We start from the raw sequence: 21069 nt of genomic DNA, 5'->3' as shown, positions 1-21069 counted from the left end.
CCCTACAGAAAGCACACACAGAGAGACAGGTTGACAAAGCAACACACACTTATGTCATAGCTGTGAGGTGACAGAAGTCATCAGAGCAGCCAAGGAAATGAAAAGTGCTACATTATTCCTACTGGAAACGATGCTAAGGGACAAGCTCCAGAGCTAAGATTCCCTAAGAGCGTCTGTCCCAACTTGGAAATACAACCTGGCCACTGCTACCAATTCAAGAAGAAGACATCTCAGTGGTGTTTCTTAGTGGCTTCTTCACAGGAGGACGAACACTCACCTTTCAATACTCCCTGTGCAATCTCAGATGGCGGTACTAGCCCATGACTGAACCAGGGACCCATTTTGTTTTAAGATTCTTAGAGTAACTGTGACACAGTTACAAAGATAAGACGTTTCTTTCTTTTTTTTAAGACAACATGTAGTTCAACCTGGCTGGCCTTGAACTCACTATAAGCCCCAGGCTGGCCTCAAACTTGCAGTGATCCTCTTGCCTCAGCCTCCCCAGTGCTGGGATTACAGATGTGTGCCACCATGCCTGTCTACAAAAGTAAAATAATGTTTTCTAGTTCTACTTCCTTTCAAAAATAGGAAAGGACAACTTCTTTTTCATAGATGGCTAGCATATTCTGTGTTATTTTTCAAGGGTAAGTTAACTCTGGAATGTTCACCCATGTTGGGAAGAAGAGAGTTTACAACTCAATTTAAGATGCTTGGGGTCTGCGGTGAAAAGTTTAAAAGGTAATTTTCCCAAAACATCTAACAATGCTTAGAACCTAATAAGCTGAGTGATTTTTGCAACACCAATGTACTCTAGGTGGCTCAAGTATTCTGAGCACTGGGAGAGCTCCCATGTTTCTTTAACAAGTTGGTAATATGTGGCTATAAAACAAAAGCCTCCCACAGGGACCTTTGAATTATACTAAGCTCTCCAGGGAATTTTTTTCCAATTAATAACTAAAAATAATCTGACATAGTTACCTTAGTAACACTATTATTTTAAGCAAAATGCTATCAAAGATAAATGAGAATGATGGAAAAGAATCTTTGTTTAGTTGCTGCCCTTAACCAAGGTCATTCACGTCACTTCCTGTGGTTAAATAATGTCAACTTACTAAATTTTCACACACTTCATAGATAAATGCTTTTTTACAAAGAGCACACTTGCTCAGATGCAGGGGGCAACACGGGCCACAGAGGTGCAGCGTCCAGCAGGGTAGCTGCCAACCATGCGCACTGGGTGTGGAAATGTGGTGGGTCCAATCCTCGAGGCACTGTCCAAGTGAAACACCTGCTGCATTTCCAAGGTTTAGTGTGAAAAAAAAGAACGCAAAATATCACAGTAATTTTTTTATTGTACACATGTACACTAAATAATAGCATTTTGGCCTATTTGGAGTTAAATACAATAGTATTAAAATTAATCTCAGTTGTTTCTTTCTACTTTTTAAAGTTGGTTACCACTACATCTGAAAGCACACTGTCATTTTACTGCATTTCACTGCGCGGTGCTGGAAAGGTTTTCTCAACTTAGATCATCACTTTGTGATACCAGGGTAACCTTCCACACACACATCACTCACTGTTTTTCTGACCTGGGTTTCTTCATTTGGACAAGAGGTCAACAGGTTGGATTAGAAGTCTTTTTTTTTTTAAACTCTCTATGGCTCTAACATTCTAGAAGTTGAGGGGCCCATGGTGATTGCTGCTGGAAAAAAAAACCACAAGGACTCAGGATGCCATTGTGGTAACTAGGTAACTAGGCCACAGGGCGGAATTCTGGTAGGATCTGGGCTAAGGACAAGATTCTAAGAAAAGCTCAGAGTGTTCTTATACCAAACACAGCAGCTCATGTGCCCTGGGACCAGAGATAGTGTTGTTCTGGGCAGGCCAAAAATCTTAACAGAGTCGCAGCACTGTATTCTTGCAGTCCTCTGACTTAATTATATAACTTCATAAAAATGTGGCCTTCTCACTAATTTGCAGCTTATTTTTCTAGTTTAGCCATCATTTTTCATAAATTTATGCGCAATCTGAAAAAAATCACCTAAGCCTAATGAGATAACCTATAAACAAGGGACTGTAAATCCTACAAACTTCAGGAACTATAAACTACAGAAAACTTGTAAATTTCAGGAACTGTGTCACAGCAAAGCTACAGCTATTTGCTTCATGCCTCTCTATTTAACGTGTTTGTCATGCATTGGCCTCAAACACCTTAGGCTCTGCTGTGGTTTGGAAGTGGTTTGTCGCCCAAGCCTTCATGCATCGGACACTTAGTCCCCAGTTTAGTTTAGAGGCAGTGGAACCTTTAAGAGGTACAGCCCAACAGGAGGTGGTTAGGTTGAGGCACTGCCCTTAGAAGGGACTGGTAGTTCTTGTGGGACCCCAGGAAGTCATGAGTAGGTTATTATAAAAAAAGAGCAGTATTGGTCCCTCCCTGCTCTCTGGCTTCCATCTTACCACGCGGCCTCTCCCTGTCATATCCACTCCCACTACAAAGTCATCAACATGTTTTGATGTAACCAGAGGCTGAACACATGAGGCCACCTGATTTTGGACTATCAACCTGTAAAACTGTGAGCTAAATAAACCTTTTTCCTTCATATAGCCTCCAGCCTTGGGTATTTTGTTACAGTAACTGTAAATGAACTAAGATAGGCTCCTTCTTGTCCAACTGTAGCAAAAATTCTTTCTCAGCACCCTCACAGGTTATGATCAGTGAAGAAACACAAACAACATCAGAGAAATCAGTGACGTACCAACTCCATTAACTGTTTGAGCTGACCTATCTCTTCTGGTAGTGATCCAAGCTTGTTGTTACTTGCAATTAAGACTTTGAGAGGCAGACCACACAGGCAGGCAGGCAGGGCAGACAGCTGATTTCGACTGTAAAGACAATACAAGAGCATGTGTCAACAGAAAGGCCATCTCATACTTTCTGTAAAGATGTTTTTGAAAAGAAAGGAAAAAGGAGTGATGTAAGACAATATTTTACAAATATAGAGTCCAGTACATTTTCTGTGTATGTAATAACTCAAAATTACATGTGTATGATAATACAAAGTATATTAACAAAAAGAATCATGGGCATTGAAAAAGTGGGTACCAAAATACAGTCAGACACAAAGAACAAATTCTAGTATACTATAGCACAGTAAGATTACCACAGTTTACAACCATTTATTATATTTTTCAAAATAAAACTAGAAGTATTCAAATGCTTCCAACACAGAAATGATAAATGTTTGATTACTAGTTATTGACTTGATCAAAACACTTGCCCCACATATACTGATTTATCACACTATGCTCTGTGTGTCAGTTGTAAACAAAGAGATGCACAGTTTTCAAGGAAACAACTTTTCCAACCCAAGGAATACCATTAAGTCTTCTGCAGAAGCCAAGCCATGGACACCCAGGGGGCAGACAGATAAAAGGGCCAACAGCAATGGGAAGATAGTGCTGCTATACCTTGGACCTAGATGTCCTCCAAAGGCTGTGGTGTGTGGCACTACTGGAACATGGTAAAGCCTTTAGAAGCGGGGCCGGGTGGAGGCCTTAAGTCACTGGAAGGGGGCCCTTGGGGTGTGGGTGTGGGACTGGTCCCCTCCACTCCCTCTTTGCTCCCTGGTTGCCTTGAGGTGAGCAGCTCACTCCAGCAGTACTCCCCACCATACTGTGCTGCCTCACCACAGGTCCCAGAGTAAACGGGTCAAGTGACAAAGGACTTGAACCTATGAAACTGAGCCAAAATCAACTTCTCCTCTTTTTAAGTTGATTGCATCAGAAGTTTTGTTAAAAAAAACTAAAACAGGTGCCAACTGTTTCCTCCTGACACCATGTGTAGGAAACTCAGCTAAGACCAAAGCAATGAGCACCACTAAGGCAGTATTTCATCCATGTTAGTCTTAATGGAGAAGAGAATTCACAAAACTACTGAGCCAATTTCTACTGTTTTCACTCAGCTTCCTTTTGTTAAAACAAGACCTGCTACAATTAAAGTCTATTTCTGGGTCTCCAAGAGAGCTAAATAAAAGAAAAAGAAGTAAAACTGGCCTCTGGCAAAGTTAGTATGGAGGCCAGGGGGAGTTTAGTTCCACTGAGTAGCTGACACAGTCTGAGCTAAGGTTTGACCCATACCCCACATGGAAAGGGTCTCCACCCAGAAGGCTCTGAATTCATTAGTATTCCAAGAGATGGAAGATACTGGATACATCTGAAAATCTGTATATTTGAAAATATACAAATACTCCTTCTAAAAATTTGTATATTTGAAATATACAAATACTCCTTCCTTATTTATATATTAGCCATTTGTTTTAGCCTCTTCCCCAAAAGAACCCCTTCTTTTCTGGGGAAGGAAGAGGGGATGTAAGGGTAGACATGTAACAAGGGATCTGAATATGATCAAAATAATTATACACATTATACCTCTCCCCCAAACATGTGAAACTAGGGGAAAGCGGGGGGCAAAGGTCATGATGGAGTACAATGATTTGTCCATATACAAATCTGCCAAAATGAAACCTATTACTCTGCATAGCCAATATACACTAATAAAAATATGGAGAGAACAAAAGTAATAAAATTTTTAAAAGGTTAAAAAACAATCATTAGCATGCCATAAACAAAAATTAGTATATGTACGATTATTAAACATAAAAAGTAAATTTTATTGGAAATGTATCACTTAATGAGGTAGATGCAACTTTTATTTTCCTAGTCAGTTTATATATTCATGGTGGAATATTAAATACTGTATTACTAAATAAAACATGTCAGAAAGTGTTCTATTCTTTTTTAATAATTTGTAAGAAAAAAACCAAGTGTGACTTATCATTAAAAATACATGTTTAGTGGGGAAAAAAGCCCTTTTTCCTGCTGCTAAATAAACAGGAAAATAATTTTCAGTTTCCCTAACTTTCTTTCCCTGCCATTTTGTGGATGTAGCCAACAGCCACACAATGAAACAGCTAAAAATCTGTGTGTGACATGATTGCACCTGTTTAAAATTTCTTGTGAGAGTTTATGCACACATTCATAAAGCTTCAGAGGTGGTCTTGCGTGTATTCACAGGCACACATATACTTCTGGGTGCCAAGGAGGAGAAACAGACTGGGAGAAACACACCCAGGTATCAGTGGTCATTTAAGTGTATAGGTAAAATGAGGAGTTCCTAATTTCTTCAGTATACTTTTCTGTATTCTCCAAATTAATTCCTATTGCTACTTTTATAATTAGGAAAGAAATATCACTGTGAGAAGAAAAATTCAATCTGGATACTTGTTATATGGTATTTCTGTTTGGGAAGACTCATTGCAGGATGAATACTTGTCACCTGTGCATTTCTCTATTGTATTCTGTAAGACACTACATAGGTCTTACCCACGTACATCCAAGGATGCACGCAAGCATGTGTGCACATCAGGGGCCTGAATCTGGCTAACCAAAGGGCATCTGTAACTGATGAGCTTTACAAAAAATGGTGCCAGGGCTGAGGATGTAGTTCCGTAGCAGAATCCTTGCCTAGAAATGTGTGAGGTCCTAGATTTGATATCCAGGCACCACAAAAAGAGGGAAGGGAGCGAGGGAATGGGGGAGGGAAGAAGGAAATGCAAAAAGCAGGTGCTATGCTATGCAAAAAAACCCTTACTGACCTGGGCCCTCTTGGGCCAACACCCTGATAACACTCCTAATCCAGGCCCAGGTAATTCAATGCAGGCAAGAACAACATAACCCTGTGTTCTCTCTGTTGCCCAGATCTGTAAAGGACAGTATTTCCACAGTGGGGCAGAAGGAGGAGTTTCTCTAAGAATGTCTAGCACAGGGAGGGAGATTGAGACCCCTGTGGGGTGTCTGGCACTGAACAGATCAGCTGCCTCACTTTCCCAGTTAGGAAGAGGGAAACAATAGGGCACTGGGCTTACTGACACTCTCTCTAGGACTGGGGTTGGGGACTGGAGAGGGGAACTGGGGCCCCCAGCTTCTCCCTCTGTCCTGTCACATCTCACTGCCCTTTCCTGCTTGCGGAAACCAGGTGGGGTTTTTGGCCAGATGAGGTGTCCTCTTGGTGCCCTGCTGGTTTTCTTCAAGCTCTTAAAAGGGCTCTATAGATACTACCTCTGGAAAAGAGAAGGCTATTAAAGGGTAGCAAGTAAAAAATTTGAAGTGCACTTTGTGGCTCTATAATACTTATTAATATGCCATTTCATAAAGTAAGGATTGACAAAAACGTTAACAGGACAAAGTCATTATTTTAGAGCCATATTTAAATTTCCTACTGAAGAGAGGATCACAGGAACATCTTTCCAGAAAATTCTATATTCATATTTTCATAGAATTAATAATTACAGGTTGAGATCTTTCCTATGATTTTTCAGATAGAAACACAGTGTTAAATTATGCCCAGTCTCACTACCTGCATACATGCACCTGACCAAAGCAGCGGCTATGGAACTGGGACAGTCATTTATCACGGTTTCTGAAGTCATGCAAAGAAGGCTCTGCTCACTCAGATTTATTCTTCCTGTAACGCTTTCAGGGTGTGGACTGACTTAAAATAAAATACAGTGTAAGTCTGTGAACACATTCATGGCCTCTTTGATGGGAATAAACTTTTTTAGATTAAAAGCTATTGATGCCATGGCTTATCTCCTATTAGGTCTCACACTTTCCACATACACACTGAATTAATCACCCATGGACTTAGCAAACCCATGTTGCCAAGAATTTCATCATAATTCAAGATGCCACAGACACAGGCACACTTCCACTTCATCCATCTGCTCTCTCGCTCTATTATTTCATGCATTTTACCACAGGATGTTGCTGTGTTACTTGCAATTTCCCTAACAGAAAAAGGAAATACACATGCATACAAAAGCCCATCAGCTCTCCAGCAAGTATTTATTAAGGACAGGAGGAAATGCAGTTTATTTCCTACTGAACCCACTACAGACCACATCAGCAGCCTGAGCTTTCTGAAACCACTCATCTGGCAGCAATTTTCTCAAGCAAGTGCCTCAGGCCACAATCCACTCTCCTACCCCCACTTGCCTCCTGTGGGCCTCTGTGCTATAATCAGACCCTTCATGGAAAGAATGTTTAAAAATAAGGCCATATAGTAGCTGATAAGGTAATGGCCAATGTTTATTTTCAAATCTAATCTCTTGAGTGACATCTAAACGCAAACTTTATTTTTATTTTTTTGCTTACTCATTTAAAAAGAGTAAATACGCAGGGCAAAGGACCTGTTCATTTAGAAGTAGAAATTACAGATTCAGTCATGGTGGCCTGAGATTTCTTGCCCTTGCCAGAGCGAAGCCTGACTCCTGCCGTTGTCCCTGCCCTGTCTAGAAGAGCGGGGATCGGGGTGGAGGAGGCTTTTACCAGATCTACATGTATTGCTAGTACTTCATCTTCCATCTTTTTCAGCTGAATAAGACCTACTTGCTGTATCTTTCTATTCTCTCATCTCAAGAAGAAAGTAGTTTAACATAATCTAAACATTTTTGGTAACCTACATTTGTAGGATAAATTTCTCTTGGCTTCAAGTACTGACATCCCTTACTTAATTCCTAAATTAAGAAATGCACAAACCAAGTCACTTCTTAGCTTTTACTTTTAGAGTCTTATTCTGATTGTGGAACTTAGTAATGTCCATATTCAATGCCCAATTCAATATCAGGATTTGGTGTTATCTGGTTAGTATTTGGTTTATCAAAGAGTAATTTTCCTTAAATATATAAAATCAATATATAGTATATTTTATATGTGATTTTATTATCAGTGCATATTGTATTTTTAAAAATTCTACTGGAATATGCTTCTTTACTTTTAGTATATAGGTTTGTTTAATAACGGAACACAGAACTCAGAAAACGCTTTATAGAAAAAATTTTTGTAACAAATTGACCTACTCAACTGACTGCTTGATGCCATAGAAAATAGCACCATTTTGGAATCAGAAGATCTTGGTTCAAATCACACCTTTGCCAAAACATCGTCTCCGTGACTTTAGTTGAATCATTCAATCTCTTAGATTTTGTCAGCTCTAAACATAGATATAAGACCTACCAACATGAGACTATGGATGTAAAGGTGCTTAGCCCAAACTTAAATCCATATATAAAGATTCACACAACCACTAACGTGGCAAAGTACCAGAGAGGTGACCAAAAAGGATAAGTGTACTTTGCTTTATTTTATTTTTTCTATATTGTATTTAGTAACTGCAAAACTTGCTTTCAGTTTATTTTAAAACATGGTTTCATGTTCCATTCACTGAAAACATATTCCAACTAAGAATACAGATGACTGCTCAGAGACATGCCAGGGAGAACCAAGCTACACCATAAAATTTTAGCCCCAAGCAAGCCAAGTATACCTATTTCCAATTTGAATAGCCAAGACCAGAACATATGCATAATCACATGAATGATATTTCTCTCCCATTTTCTCTAGTCACAGGATCCTACCCTTTCTCTGGAAAACATGAATCCCACAATTCATCTTCTCTAGTTACTAGATGGTGTTTAAAGATCATAAAGCATGATCTTTATGCTTATTTAACTGTCACTATTAAGAAAATGCCACAGACCTAAATCTGAAGGGCCCCAGGGAGAGTACGGTAGGTTTCACGACGTGGACACCATAGGCTGACCCTGTCCTGAGTATCAGCAGACCGAAGGCAGTTAACAATAACCAAATCCAGGAGTGATAGTTTATATGACTGTCTGTGCTTGGCACTGGGCCTACAATAAACAGACATATTGTTACCTCATCCATGTAAGTTTCCTTTTCAAAGGATACTGCCTTTCATTTTGTTTTTGTGTTCTTTTTACCCTGTCCACCTTTCATTAAAATCAGAAGAACTGTATGATACCTGTTGTCTTCTCATACACATGGTTGGGAACAATATGCATAGAGAACCATTTCCTTTTTCCTGCTTATTGCATTCTAAAAAGTCCACCCTCGCAAACTGTCACACCTGTTTCCCTTAATGACCAACTACTTCCCCTTCATAACCAGCCGTCCCTCTTCATTCCCACCATCACAGCATGTTTAAGACAACTACCAACAACAACAAAAGCATTGCTTCTGTTGCCTGGTGACATTTTAGTCTAATTTTGCCATGAAGCTAAAATCAAACATATGATCTTTATGCTTATTCTTTTACTAAAATTGTTACATTAATTTTTAAAGACTGAAAAAATTTTTAATTATTATTTTGGGAAGACTGAACCCAGAGCCTTATGCACGCTAAATATATGTCCTAATCAATTTGCTATACCCTTGGGCTTACGACAAAAATTTAACTGAGATTATGCATCAAATGTGGGAGCCCAAGTTTAACTATACAAGCAATTAATGCTCATGACAATTTGAATATGACAGTCATTTGAACACGTAAATTATTTTAAACCTAGAAACACAGAATCACCATTTCAGTTGAATCTTGAACCAGTTCTTGAAAGATGTACCAATCAATTTTGCTCTCTAAAGCCATGTTTTGAGAAGGTATGCACTCACTTTAGGAAAGAAAACTGTAAGAAAGGCCAGACCTCGAAAGAAAGCATCTAAAGCAACTCGAAACTCAGGCGAATTTCTGCCACAAGCCTGTCACTGCGTTTTTGCTGTGCATACCTGTACCATATTTGGCTATTCCAACTGAGCTGGTTTCCCACACTAACAGCCTGTCAGTCTCCTCGGGAGTATAAATAAACCAATGCTTAAAATATTCCATATTTATACCCCTAATGGCCAGCAACTTCTGCTACCAGCATCCACAGTTACAGTTCAAAGACCAGTTATTGATAGCTAGTCCCATGGCAGTTATTTTCTCTCCTTTCTTCTAAGAGTTCTTCAATTCCTAAGGGCAAAGGCCTCCATTATGCTCTGAAAACTATTACTTGCAATTTCTTCCATTTAAAATGAAACCAGATGCTTAAAAATCAAGAAAGAGGGGCTGGGGATATAGCTCAGTGGCATAAGCGCCTGCCTGGCAAGTGCAAGGTCGTGAGTTCAATCCCCAGTACCACCAAAAAAAAAAAAAAAAAAAAAGAGGAAAGATTCTTAAAAAGAACTCAATATCCAATACCACCAAGAATGTTAATTTGCTGACACTCTGAGGCAACAATGTAGGTTTGGGGTTTTAAGAATTAAAATTGCAGTGACTGCTCTGGGAAGCTGAAGCAGGAAGATTACAAGTCTGACCCTGGCTGGGCAACCCAGCAACATAGTGAAACCCCATCTTAAAATAAAAAAACATAAAAAGGGATAGGAATAGACCTTGTTGTGAGGGCCCTGGATTCAATTCCCAGTACTACAGAAACAAAAACACAGCAGTAGGCTCTGCCCTACGTCCTGAAAAATACCCCCACGCAGAAGATTGCTGTCAGCACACAGGGAAACGGTCTTAAGTGGTAGCTGGGAAAACTGTTCTGGCCCTGGAGATGATGCCCCCCAACATGGGAGCTTTCTTCCAGGCAGATGACACTTTGATTTCCTGGTACTTAGCCTTTCTTCTCCTCTATGGAAACCTACCAAAACCAAGAAATATATATATGTATTTTTAACATTTTTCCCACCAAAAAAGAAAGGGATATTGATACTGACTTAAATGGCCATAGGCTACTCAGATGAATTCTTACTCAGAGACACTAAATTAATAAAAGATATTCATAACAAAAACTAAGATGTCTGAATATTATTGTCTATCACTTGAAGACATGGGCTTGTCCACCTATTTCTAAAATCTTCTCAAGGTGTAATACAGATTGACATGCATGAATATTAGCCTATGTACACCCACGTTTTTCCTACTCATCTTTCCAAGGAGATGAGTCTCCAGGGGGCTTCTTATCATGTAACTTGACTGTTAAACTCAGTTTTTAACTGCCCTAACATCTTTGCCAATGATACCATAAACTCCACATATCACTGAGATACAGATTTTTTTGCTACTACTTTTCTTAGCCGACTTGGTAATTCACATGATAATATAATGTCACAAAACTTTACTCAACACTTCAATCAACATTTTATGGGTAGTTACCATGTATAAGACACTGTTGGCATTTAGACAAATATTATTTTATCTATCTTTACAACAATCCTATAATTAATACCTCCTACTTTTCAAACACAAAGCTGACACTGTTCAGAGAACTTAAGTAACTTGCTCCAAGCTGCCTGGCCAGTGAGCTGCTTGGTACTCGGGTTTGAAATCAGCTGGTAGTGTTTCTGACCAAAGTCTGTGGTCTCCTCTCCACATCACAGCCTCTTCTCTCCACCATTGGAGGTAAGCTGGGAAGACAGAAACCCCAGCAGAAGCAAGGAGATGCTGGACTAACGTTAATAACTTTTATACAAAAAGAGATGGTGGAAAGGGTCAAATATGATTTCTAGATTGTAAGCTGGGGTTGTACAGAAAAACAATATAAGTAAAAAGAAGAACTAGAATCAAAGATATGCTATTTTGAGAGGAAAAAAAAGAAAACTGAGCTTATGTGGATATTGAAGAGAAAATGAGTGTTAGGCAGTGGAGAAAATGAGGGTTGGTGTTCAAGTGAGAATAGATTTGAGACTTAGGAAGCAGGAGGTCTGAGAAGACTTAAGGACCAAAGCTTTGGGCAACTTTAGCATTAAGGTGCAAGAAGAGAAGAAACATCCAGACTTGAGACTAGAGAAGTGTGGGGAGCAGCTGAAGCTGGAGATCGATCACATATGCAGGGATGAAGCAGTCAGTCCCCAGAACAAACAGCACCAGAGGTGAGCCATATGGATAAGCTGCTCCAGCTCCCACAACGTGAGGCGCTCCTGGCTGCCATGCAAGCAGGCTGCTAAGCAGAGAGGTGTCACATGACATCCACCTGCCAAATGTATAAATAAATGCTTCAGTCATTGAGCAATTCCTTTCCTCCCATCCAAAGAGAGGGTTCCACCTGACCTCAGCTTTCTACATTCTGACTCTGATCTTTATTTATCCTTACCCCCACTGTCTCCCCGACTCCCACCCCTGGAACTTCAAGAGCTATGCTGGATGTGGCAGAGAAGAAACAGAAAGAGGCAAAAATGTGACCAGAAGAGTATGTAACCTGAGCCATGAACAAAAATGCCCCAGTGGCCAGCAGGGAAAAGCAATCCATTATTTTCTATACTTTCTGAGTGCCTGCTCTGTTTGAAGCAGTGAGAAAACATGAAATGCATATGAATCCTGAAACTTCCTCCCTAACAACATTAGCAATATCCCTCTGAGCTGTTAGCCATACATTCCACCTGAACATTGGTTATGTATTTTTAAAGTGCTATTGCAGCAGATATTTCCTACCAGCTTTCTATATATTTAAGTTTAGAAACTGGGTGACTCTTCAAGAATGAAAAGAAATGCTCTTTATGGATCTTGCCATGGAAAGCAGAATGAACAAATTCCAAGCTAGTCCTAAGAACTCTACTCAAGTGTTGCTGACTTGTGCATGACTGGTAGGTGCTCAAAGGCCGCCATGATGAAGATCCTAAATAGCTGTCCCTCTGCTAACATGACTGAGGTCATGGCAGTGTCTTCCTGAGACTCATCTCTGAAAGGGACCACCTCTTCTAATAGTTTACTTAAATTCTCTGAAGATCATTTTTCAGAATCTTGACCAAGCAAAAGCAAAAGCACAACCTTCAAAGCACATAGGTCCCTCCTCAGTTCCATCCCCATCTACGTACCTCTGCGCTTCCACAGTCCTTCAAATATAGCACTTAATGGGAATCTCCAAGTATCACTGTCTCTTTTAGGTTTTTTGTTTTGTTTTGTTTTGTTTTGTTTTACCTATAGTGCTGTTCAAAGGGTTCATGAAGCTACACAGTTCTTTCATGTGGTGATATAAATCTGCATTACTGGATATATCAGAAAAACTGCATGATTTTGAAATGTGCAAAAAGATTACTAGGTATTTTGTCTAGTGCACCCTTCCAGATTATCTCTGGCTATAGACAGAAAATGTGCTAGGGAAAAGAAATCTGAACCCCTCCATTAAAACCTTGAATTTCATATTTTTATTAGAACACAGCATGCAACACCTAGAGAATATACATTATCTTCAAGTATATGCGAATTATTTACAAAATTAACTATGGATAGGCTATAAAGCAAATCTTGGCCAAACTAAAGAATATCCTGTATACTGAACAGAAAAATGTTCTCTGAAACAATATAATTAAACTAAAAATTAATTCTAAATATTTTTTTAAAAAAACATGGTGTATAGAAATTTAAAGTTTATAGTTGAAAGATGTAATGTTGGAAACTAGAAAAAAATATAGGAGTAATTTAATAAATACTGCATGTTATGATTCAGATGAGTGTTCTGTCAGAGATCTGTGTGTGAAAGGCTTGGTCTGTAGGTTGGTCCTGAAGACCTTTAGTGGGTAGGTGGAGCCTCACAGGACAATGTCCTCAGCTCTGTAAGTAGCTAAGTTCTTCAGACTGGGCTCAAACTTAGTGATTTTCCTTGCAGCTTTCTCCAGAGGGCTGGGCTAAGAAGTGGCTACCGCCACTCCTAGCTTTTGTTTTTGTTGTTTGAGACTGGTTTGGACTATGTAGCATGAGGTGGCCTTTAATTCAATATTGTATGTAGTCCAGGCTGGTCCTGAATGTGTAATCCTCCTGCCTTAGCCTCCCAATATACAATGACTTAAGGTGGGTACTTACCTCACTTTTGGAGAGCTATTCTACAGCACAAAGATCTTACTATCTCTACTGAGATCAAAAGCAGAAGTGAAAACAAAACCAACAAATTCTGACAGTGCTCTAGTTATCAAAGCCAGAATATCCCTTTTGTGTCACTGTTCTTTTATTCAGTACAAACCCTGAACTAAAACAACATCTGTGATCAGGTGGTGCGTATAATGGAAAAATCCTCTTTGGAAGTCTTGCCAAATATGGGCTATCCTAAAAGGAATGGAATTTGATAAGAAATACCTAATTATTAACTTATTCATGTTTAATAAAGCCCTTCAGCTACCAGTGTCAGTGGACTAAATTTTACAGGCACAATAATTTATAAAACATTAAAAATGTTGGAGACTAATGGCTATAGGCTTCACCTTGAAAACATTGTGTGATACACTAAAAAACACAAGGTTTAAACCTTGGCTGGCTGTGAATGCAAACTAGATAACCCTGGTGGACTCTTTCAATTCTACCAAATTATGAAAAATATTTTCAAATTTTACAATAATATTTTTAAATCCAAGCATAGTTCACTGTGTTTTGATATCTCTGTTAGTCGATCAATTCACTACACACAACTTATCAATTTACTTCCAAAATACATGTACATTAAAATATTCTCATTTTCCCTTTGAATGAGGTAAGATCTTCATGAAAGGATGTGTGATATGTTTGTACTGATAAACCGAACTGCTATATGTTTTCATTTTAGGAAGACACCATCCATTTTCTTATTTTTTACAGTAGAGAAACATTACCTTGCCATGCATGGCTTCATCAGAAATGCCAGTGTAAGGAGAAGGGACAATGGAAATTAATTTTGGGTCATAACAATAAATGTAAAATCCGTGCTTTCCAAGGCAAACCTTGCATGCAGGATCCCTCAAATAGAGAGTGATATCATGAGGATTAAAGATTATTTCTCAGAATGAGTTGCAAAAGAATGTGGGGATATGCATTACACAGCCATCAGGAAGTTGGCTCTTTTTGCACATTGTTTAGTGGCCAAAAAGGATACCACGCTGGAGAGAAAGCAGCCCACACACATTCCTTTTATGGTCTGATAACATTTTGTGAAAGAAACCGCCTTCTTTACCAGCAACGCCTCACAACCCACTGCAAGTAGCCTGGACAGATAGGGGCTTCTGATGGCTAAACCAGGCTTGGCTGAGTGTACGTTCCTCTAAGAAAATAAAACTGCTCATGACAGTTCTGGAAGAAGTATGTTCAAATGCTGTAAAGAACTTTCATTTTTTGGCACTTTTACCCCTGAACCTCTGAGATAAGAGTTTCATGCCAAGGTCCCTATTCTTAGGTTAACAACACTCCAACTATTGCCAAGAATTTTGCCACTCTGGGTTATTCTGTTTTCCTAAGGTACATTTATTTCATGAGCCTCATAACAACCATGTTTCCAACAACTTAAAATAGGTTTAAAACTTTGAAAGCCTTTCCTGTATGTTTCAGGTTCCTGTTTGTTCTTATATAGGAACAAGTCTTGCTTAATCCTTTTTATAGTTCTTGGCCACATTTCTTGGATTAAGATATTTTATAACAGGAAGAGGCACAGAGGCACATATACTAAACCAGCATAACCTTTTGTTGTGAACACCAAGATGCAAAGATTAAAAGCCTAGATCCACCCGGCACAGGCTACATAAACAGCAATAAATCAATATTTTCCACAAACATAATACTTCCATCCAGTGAAAAAATGTGGAAAACACATTTCAGTGCTTTAATTGCACTTCATGTTGAATTTTTTTTTCATGTGCTAATTAAATACATCTCTAATCTCTAAGACATGAATGAGGCTTGGCACCAAGAAGCTACTGTATTTGACACTTAGAGACAACAGTGCTAATAAAGCATGTCAGTTAAGAACCTGGGTAGTGACATATCCTTAACACCACCATTACCACTATCATCACCAATATCAGCATCATCCCCATTGAACATTTATGGCTGTTTATTGTGCAGTATGCAATATATTCCAAAGGCTGTAATCAACTTTGAGTTTCCCATAAATTCAATGTATATTTATATGGTATCACTCCTACTTTGGAATGTATACAATTAGTAATTTCTACTTGCAATTTATTAAGGAGGAAAGAATTGTATGTACTATAATGAGTTCAGGGCTGAGGATGTAACTCTGATAGAGTATATGATTTAAGCATGCCAGGTCCTAGCTTGGGTCCTCACAACAACAACAACAGATACAGCGAGACCATGTTTAATTCTAAGTATTAAAACATGAAATCAGTGAGAAATTCAAGAAATAGCTTCTTTGCACGATTCTAACAATTCTTTCTAGTTGCTAGAAATAGGACAAAACAAAATCTAAATACTATAGATAAGAAAATGATCGAGCTCTTTATAGTCAGATGAAGTTACATATTTGTTAAAGCCCTTTTCAGGATGGGTTACATTTGACACAGTCTTCCTTACAAGTGTGGGCTTAACGTTAATTATTTCTTTAATTTTTGAAATTCATACTGGCTTCCCCAATATCTCTAAATTAATAACAATGCCAGGCTTGGCTTATATGGCTATACTTTTATCGCAAGTAATGTAAGGTTCTTTCTTTTGTATTTGTAACAATTAAAGAAAATGAAATGGTTTGAAGATATTTCAGTGGTTCTTCCACAAGGCAATATGTTTGCAGCTTCCTGAGTCTATTTCTTCAAGTGAGGGATGAGCACCCTTTTTTCTAGGCCATCTGGATCTACCATACCCTTCACCATGGACAAGAAGAAATACATTTTATGTATATTGCTGACCTAACAATACTCATGAATGTCGGAAGAGATCACAGTGAACAACCTCAGTTATTGTGGAGGAGATGTATATTGTGATCACATACTTAGGTTATTCTAAACTCTTCCTGGTAACCAAAGTAGGAATAGCTGGGAGCTGGACACTGTGTAGACAGAAAGACCGCACGGAGGCAACACTGCTGTGTGGATGGTATCATACACTATCTTAGAATATCTACCAATTTAATTGGATGCCATTAATATTATGTAGATACCATTATACATTTGCAAGAACACAGGTATTGATAGTCACCTACTGTTTTACAAGCTATGAATAAACATATTAGTCAAGAGCTCTACTGTGTTGAATCTGAGGTCACTCTCAAACAGAGAATGAACTCAATTTCAAGGGTCTAAATCCTAGAAGACAGGGGCCAACTAAACCCAGAGGTCAAGCAGTAACTAAAGGACATGTAACTGAATAGCAAAAAATGATTATCTTTTTGATGGCTTTCAGGCTTGCCCTTATTATTATTTTATGTTTACTCATCTATATCCAGAGCATAAATTGGTAGTAAAAGTAATTAGTATTTGGCTTTCAAAGGTTTAGAAGCTGATCATACATTTTTCATATACCCTTGTAACATATCTCTGGGAGCAAAGAGACTACCTTTTCTTGATTTTTTTCTATTTAGTTATCAAATTTCTTCAACAAGTTCATAATTCAAAATAAGAGAAATGACTCATGCATGGTAATATTAAAAGTAGGAAATGTGAACAAAGAAAAACAGAACAAAAACAAAAATGGCCAATCCAAACAGGAAAACAGGAAGGTAAACCTGAAATTAAGGAATTGACAACAAAATTTAAAACGTTGGGTGCTTAACTGTCCCTTTATTTCTCCCTCTTCTATTACCTAGGAACTAATCACAAAACTCTGCTTTTAAAGTACCATACAGGTTTCTTTAGCCATCATCAAAGACTTCTCCCTGCTTCTTTCTGACCTTGTCTCAGGCAATTCTGAAATCCATACTCCAAATTTCCATCCATCTAAACACAACGATAATCTACTCTCAACAACGTGGAACATGAAAAGCATCATAAGGAAATCAACTTTACTAATGTCTAAAAAACATGGTAAGACTAGATTAATAAGTATTTTTAGAATTTTTAAAGTCTATGTGATCCTAGAAGAAAAATGTCATCTATATTTCAAAACTTACCCATGCAATTGGACTTAATGTAACATGTAAAGTTAATCTATTACTTATTGCATGCAGAACTATTAAAGTAAAACTGTCACAGAAGGACTAGAGAGGGTAAGTAAACAGACTAATCACGTGTGCTTTTGGAATAGTTCCCCTTTGTGGTTGGGTTAGAGGAAAAATATCTCAGGGAAATAGTGAACCAAAACTTACAGACATCACTATGCTGGCTCTACTAGGCAATCCTAAAATAGCTAACATCCTGCTGTGGCAGATAATAACAAACACTGGTGAGACTGCAGGTGAAAGGAACTTCCTACATTGTTGGTGTTCATGTAAATTGGTACAACCCCTGTGGAAATCAATATGTATAGTCTTTAAAAAACTAAAATTAGAAATTCCATTTGATCCTGCTATTCCCCTTCTAGCTATTTTTCCGAAAGAGTTAAAGACATCATATTACAGTAATACACACATACTCATGTTTATAGCAAGACAACTTATAGGAGTTAAATCTTGGAATCAGCCTATATGTCCATCAATAGATGAATGGATAAAGACAGTGTGACATTTATACGCAATAGGGTACTACTCTCCCATAACAAAAGACAAATTTGAGTCAGTTGTGGGGAAAATAGATATACCCTGAGACCATAATGTTAAGTGAAACAAATCAGACACATATTTAAATATCACATGATTTTTCTTATATGAGAAACCAAATTGTAAATAAAGAGCAAATTAAAAGATAGATAATAGGAAGTAGGTAGATAGATCTTTCTCAAATGGGGAGAGATCCAGAGATGAAAGGTAAGAGGGAACGGGACAAAAAAAAGAAAAAAGGAATTAAGATATGTTATATACATGAACCAATATGTGTGGCAAACATGTACTAATAAAAAAATTTAAAAAGAAACATCAAGAAAATTTGTAATTGTCAGATGAATTAGAAACCTTAGAAGTGAAGAGCTGACAGATGATACGGATAATCCTAATGAGTTTACAGTAACCCTCAATCTCATTTACCAAAAATAAGTTAAATCCACTTATAAACATGCATGTGACCTTTTTCCTTGATGAAAAAAAAGTAGTTCTATAATATACAACAGAAACACCCTCCTCCCACTTTTTGGCTACAAAGACAGCAGGAGAAGGACCATAATTCTCAGTAGCCAACTAAAAAGCAAAATAGCCCACTGGCACTATCATCTATTATAAAGTATTGTTTATGTGGTTCAGTTGGGAATTTTGAACTTAAAAACTGGGTATATTTGTTACACAGCACGAGCCTAGCTAATCAGGTCCTACCCTTTACACACTAAGACATGCAAGTGACATGAGCTAGAACTTAAAACCGTGTTTCTATAGTAGAGACAGAAACCCCACTTTCTCTCCTGAAATCCCTGATTTGTGAGGCAAGGATTTAAGTGATAGCCAGAATCTGGTCAAAGCAGCCAGCTGCAAAATCGAAAATCAAGACCTTAAAATAACCAATTTCCCTAACTTCTGGGATACTTGAAGGCATTAACATCTTATGTATAATCAGTAACTCAACCTGAAGTACCATGCTATCCTCAGCCAACACTGGTCTGATTTAGTGGGCTATAAAGACAGTAAGCTTTCTGTCTCATCTTTCTTAAGATGGTCTATGGAGAATTGGTTCAATCAGCCCTTGGGAGCAAAGGCCAGTGGTATCCACAACCCCTAAAGACCAGTAAGGCTTGATTTGTTCCAATTCTCAATTTTTTCCCTTCCTTTCCTCTTTTTTCTCCCCAGTCCACATGAATACCTAAATATAGTATATATACAATATAGAAGCACAAATTAAACATAGAGTATAAATGATGCCATGTAAATAATTTTCTTTTAAAAATCTTGTCATATTTACATTCAGGGAAGTTTACTACCAAGAACAATTACTGAAGACAGTACAAACTTTTTTACAAAACACATTTCTTAAATGACTCCTATGTGAGTTACTTCAAAAAGTTATCAGGAATTGTAAAATGGAAAAAAAATGATAGACATGAAGGTATAACTATCTTGTATTTCTCATCACTGAATCTGATTACAACTTTTACAGTTTACCTACCTCAAATTTAAGTAGGTCAGCATCTGCAGATTAATGATAGCCTCAGGAATGACTCTGATACAATTATGATACAGATTAAGAACTTCCAGTGATACAAAATGGCACAATTCCATTGGAACTTCAACCAGTCTGTTTTTAGACAAATCTGTAAGAAAGGGAAAGAATATTTTGTTAATAAATCTTCAATATACTCAGAACAATCTTACCATGAATACTATTTTCCTTAATATTATAGTCTAAATTTAGATCAACATACAGCATTATGATTTCCATTTCCTAGCCAAATTCAGGAACACTTGGGATACAGAAAGCAGAGGATTGTTGTAACTTTTTAATTCTCTAAATTAATTTGTTGATCTGGCCACATAAGGAGAACATTTTACTTACTTGAAAAATTATGCAGTGTGCTAGAAAGACATAATCAATGTTTACAGTTTTAAAAAATTTTATTACAGTAAAAGACATAGTGCCAACAATGGCCCTCAAAATACTGTACACTCTTTCCTGGAACATCCTTATCCCATTGTTCTTGCCACTTTCTTGAAGCAGTTGTGGAAGTCTTCTCTCATGAGTCTTTAGTTGTGCTGTAGTGGCTACCTTAATGTCTTGAACTGATTCCAAAAATTTACCTTATGTGGTCATTTGGACTTCAGAGAAGAGCCAGAAGTCACATAATGTCAGATCAAATGAATAAGGTGGATGAGGGTACATCAGTAATAATTTTACAAGCTTGTCTTTCCATTGGATGGCTCTTGACAATAGCATTCACTAATTTTTGATTGTACCTCATAAAAACAAATGGACTAATTCACTAATTTTTTATTTCACCTCATAAAAACAAGCCTAAAAGTGGACTTCCAAAACTGATTCATTTTTCTTTAAACACACATCATATTTTTTGGTCAATCTTTGTATCTCAAACTCAGTCTAACCTAGGCAATTATGTAACATTCTATCCTTTAACATACATGAATAAATAAGCCAAGTGTGGTGGCACATGCCTGTAATGAGGAGTGTCCTCAGGAGATAAATACGCATGGCCAATATAATTGCCAAACACCAGGAAACACTGAATACAAGGAAAGAGCTGCCACTCTTATGAAAAATGACCTAGCCCCTCAAGCCATATGAGCTGAGGTTTTTCAGTAAATAACATGTAACACAGACTTAAGGAACCACATCCTGACCAAGGCAGGGGGCAGAAATTTAAATAGGTGGATGTGGGCACATCAGTAATAATTTTAATCCACCTTAATATTGCTGACAAAACAGAAGTTTTCCCTCCAACAAATG

The 21069-nt window shown here is 37.9% G+C and overlaps 1 protein-coding gene across 1 annotated transcript in view; it reads right to left on the bottom strand.

Moving 5' to 3' along the window:
- Window positions 1–20037, bottom strand: part of Lrch1 (leucine-rich repeats and calponin homology (CH) domain containing 1) — a 96694-nt gene extending 76657 nt beyond the window's left edge. The window contains exons 1-3 of the mRNA XM_013515721.1: window positions 19983–20037; window positions 19777–19921; window positions 2760–2886 (exon numbers count right to left, since the gene is read on the bottom strand). Of these exons, the coding sequence (XP_013371175.1) occupies window positions 2760–2886; window positions 19777–19921; window positions 19983–20037 (327 nt within the window). The remainder of the gene's footprint in view (window positions 1–2759; window positions 2887–19776; window positions 19922–19982) is intronic.
- Window positions 20038–21069: the final 1032 nt, after the last annotated feature.

This window comes from Chinchilla lanigera, unplaced genomic scaffold (genome assembly GCF_000276665.1).
Source record: "Chinchilla lanigera isolate Chin_1 unplaced genomic scaffold, ChiLan1.0 scaffold00030, whole genome shotgun sequence".
In the NCBI taxonomy this organism is placed as follows: domain Eukaryota; kingdom Metazoa; phylum Chordata; class Mammalia; order Rodentia; family Chinchillidae; genus Chinchilla; species Chinchilla lanigera.
The sequence above is the reverse complement of the archived record's forward strand: the minus strand, read 5'-3'. Positions and strand labels throughout refer to the sequence as shown.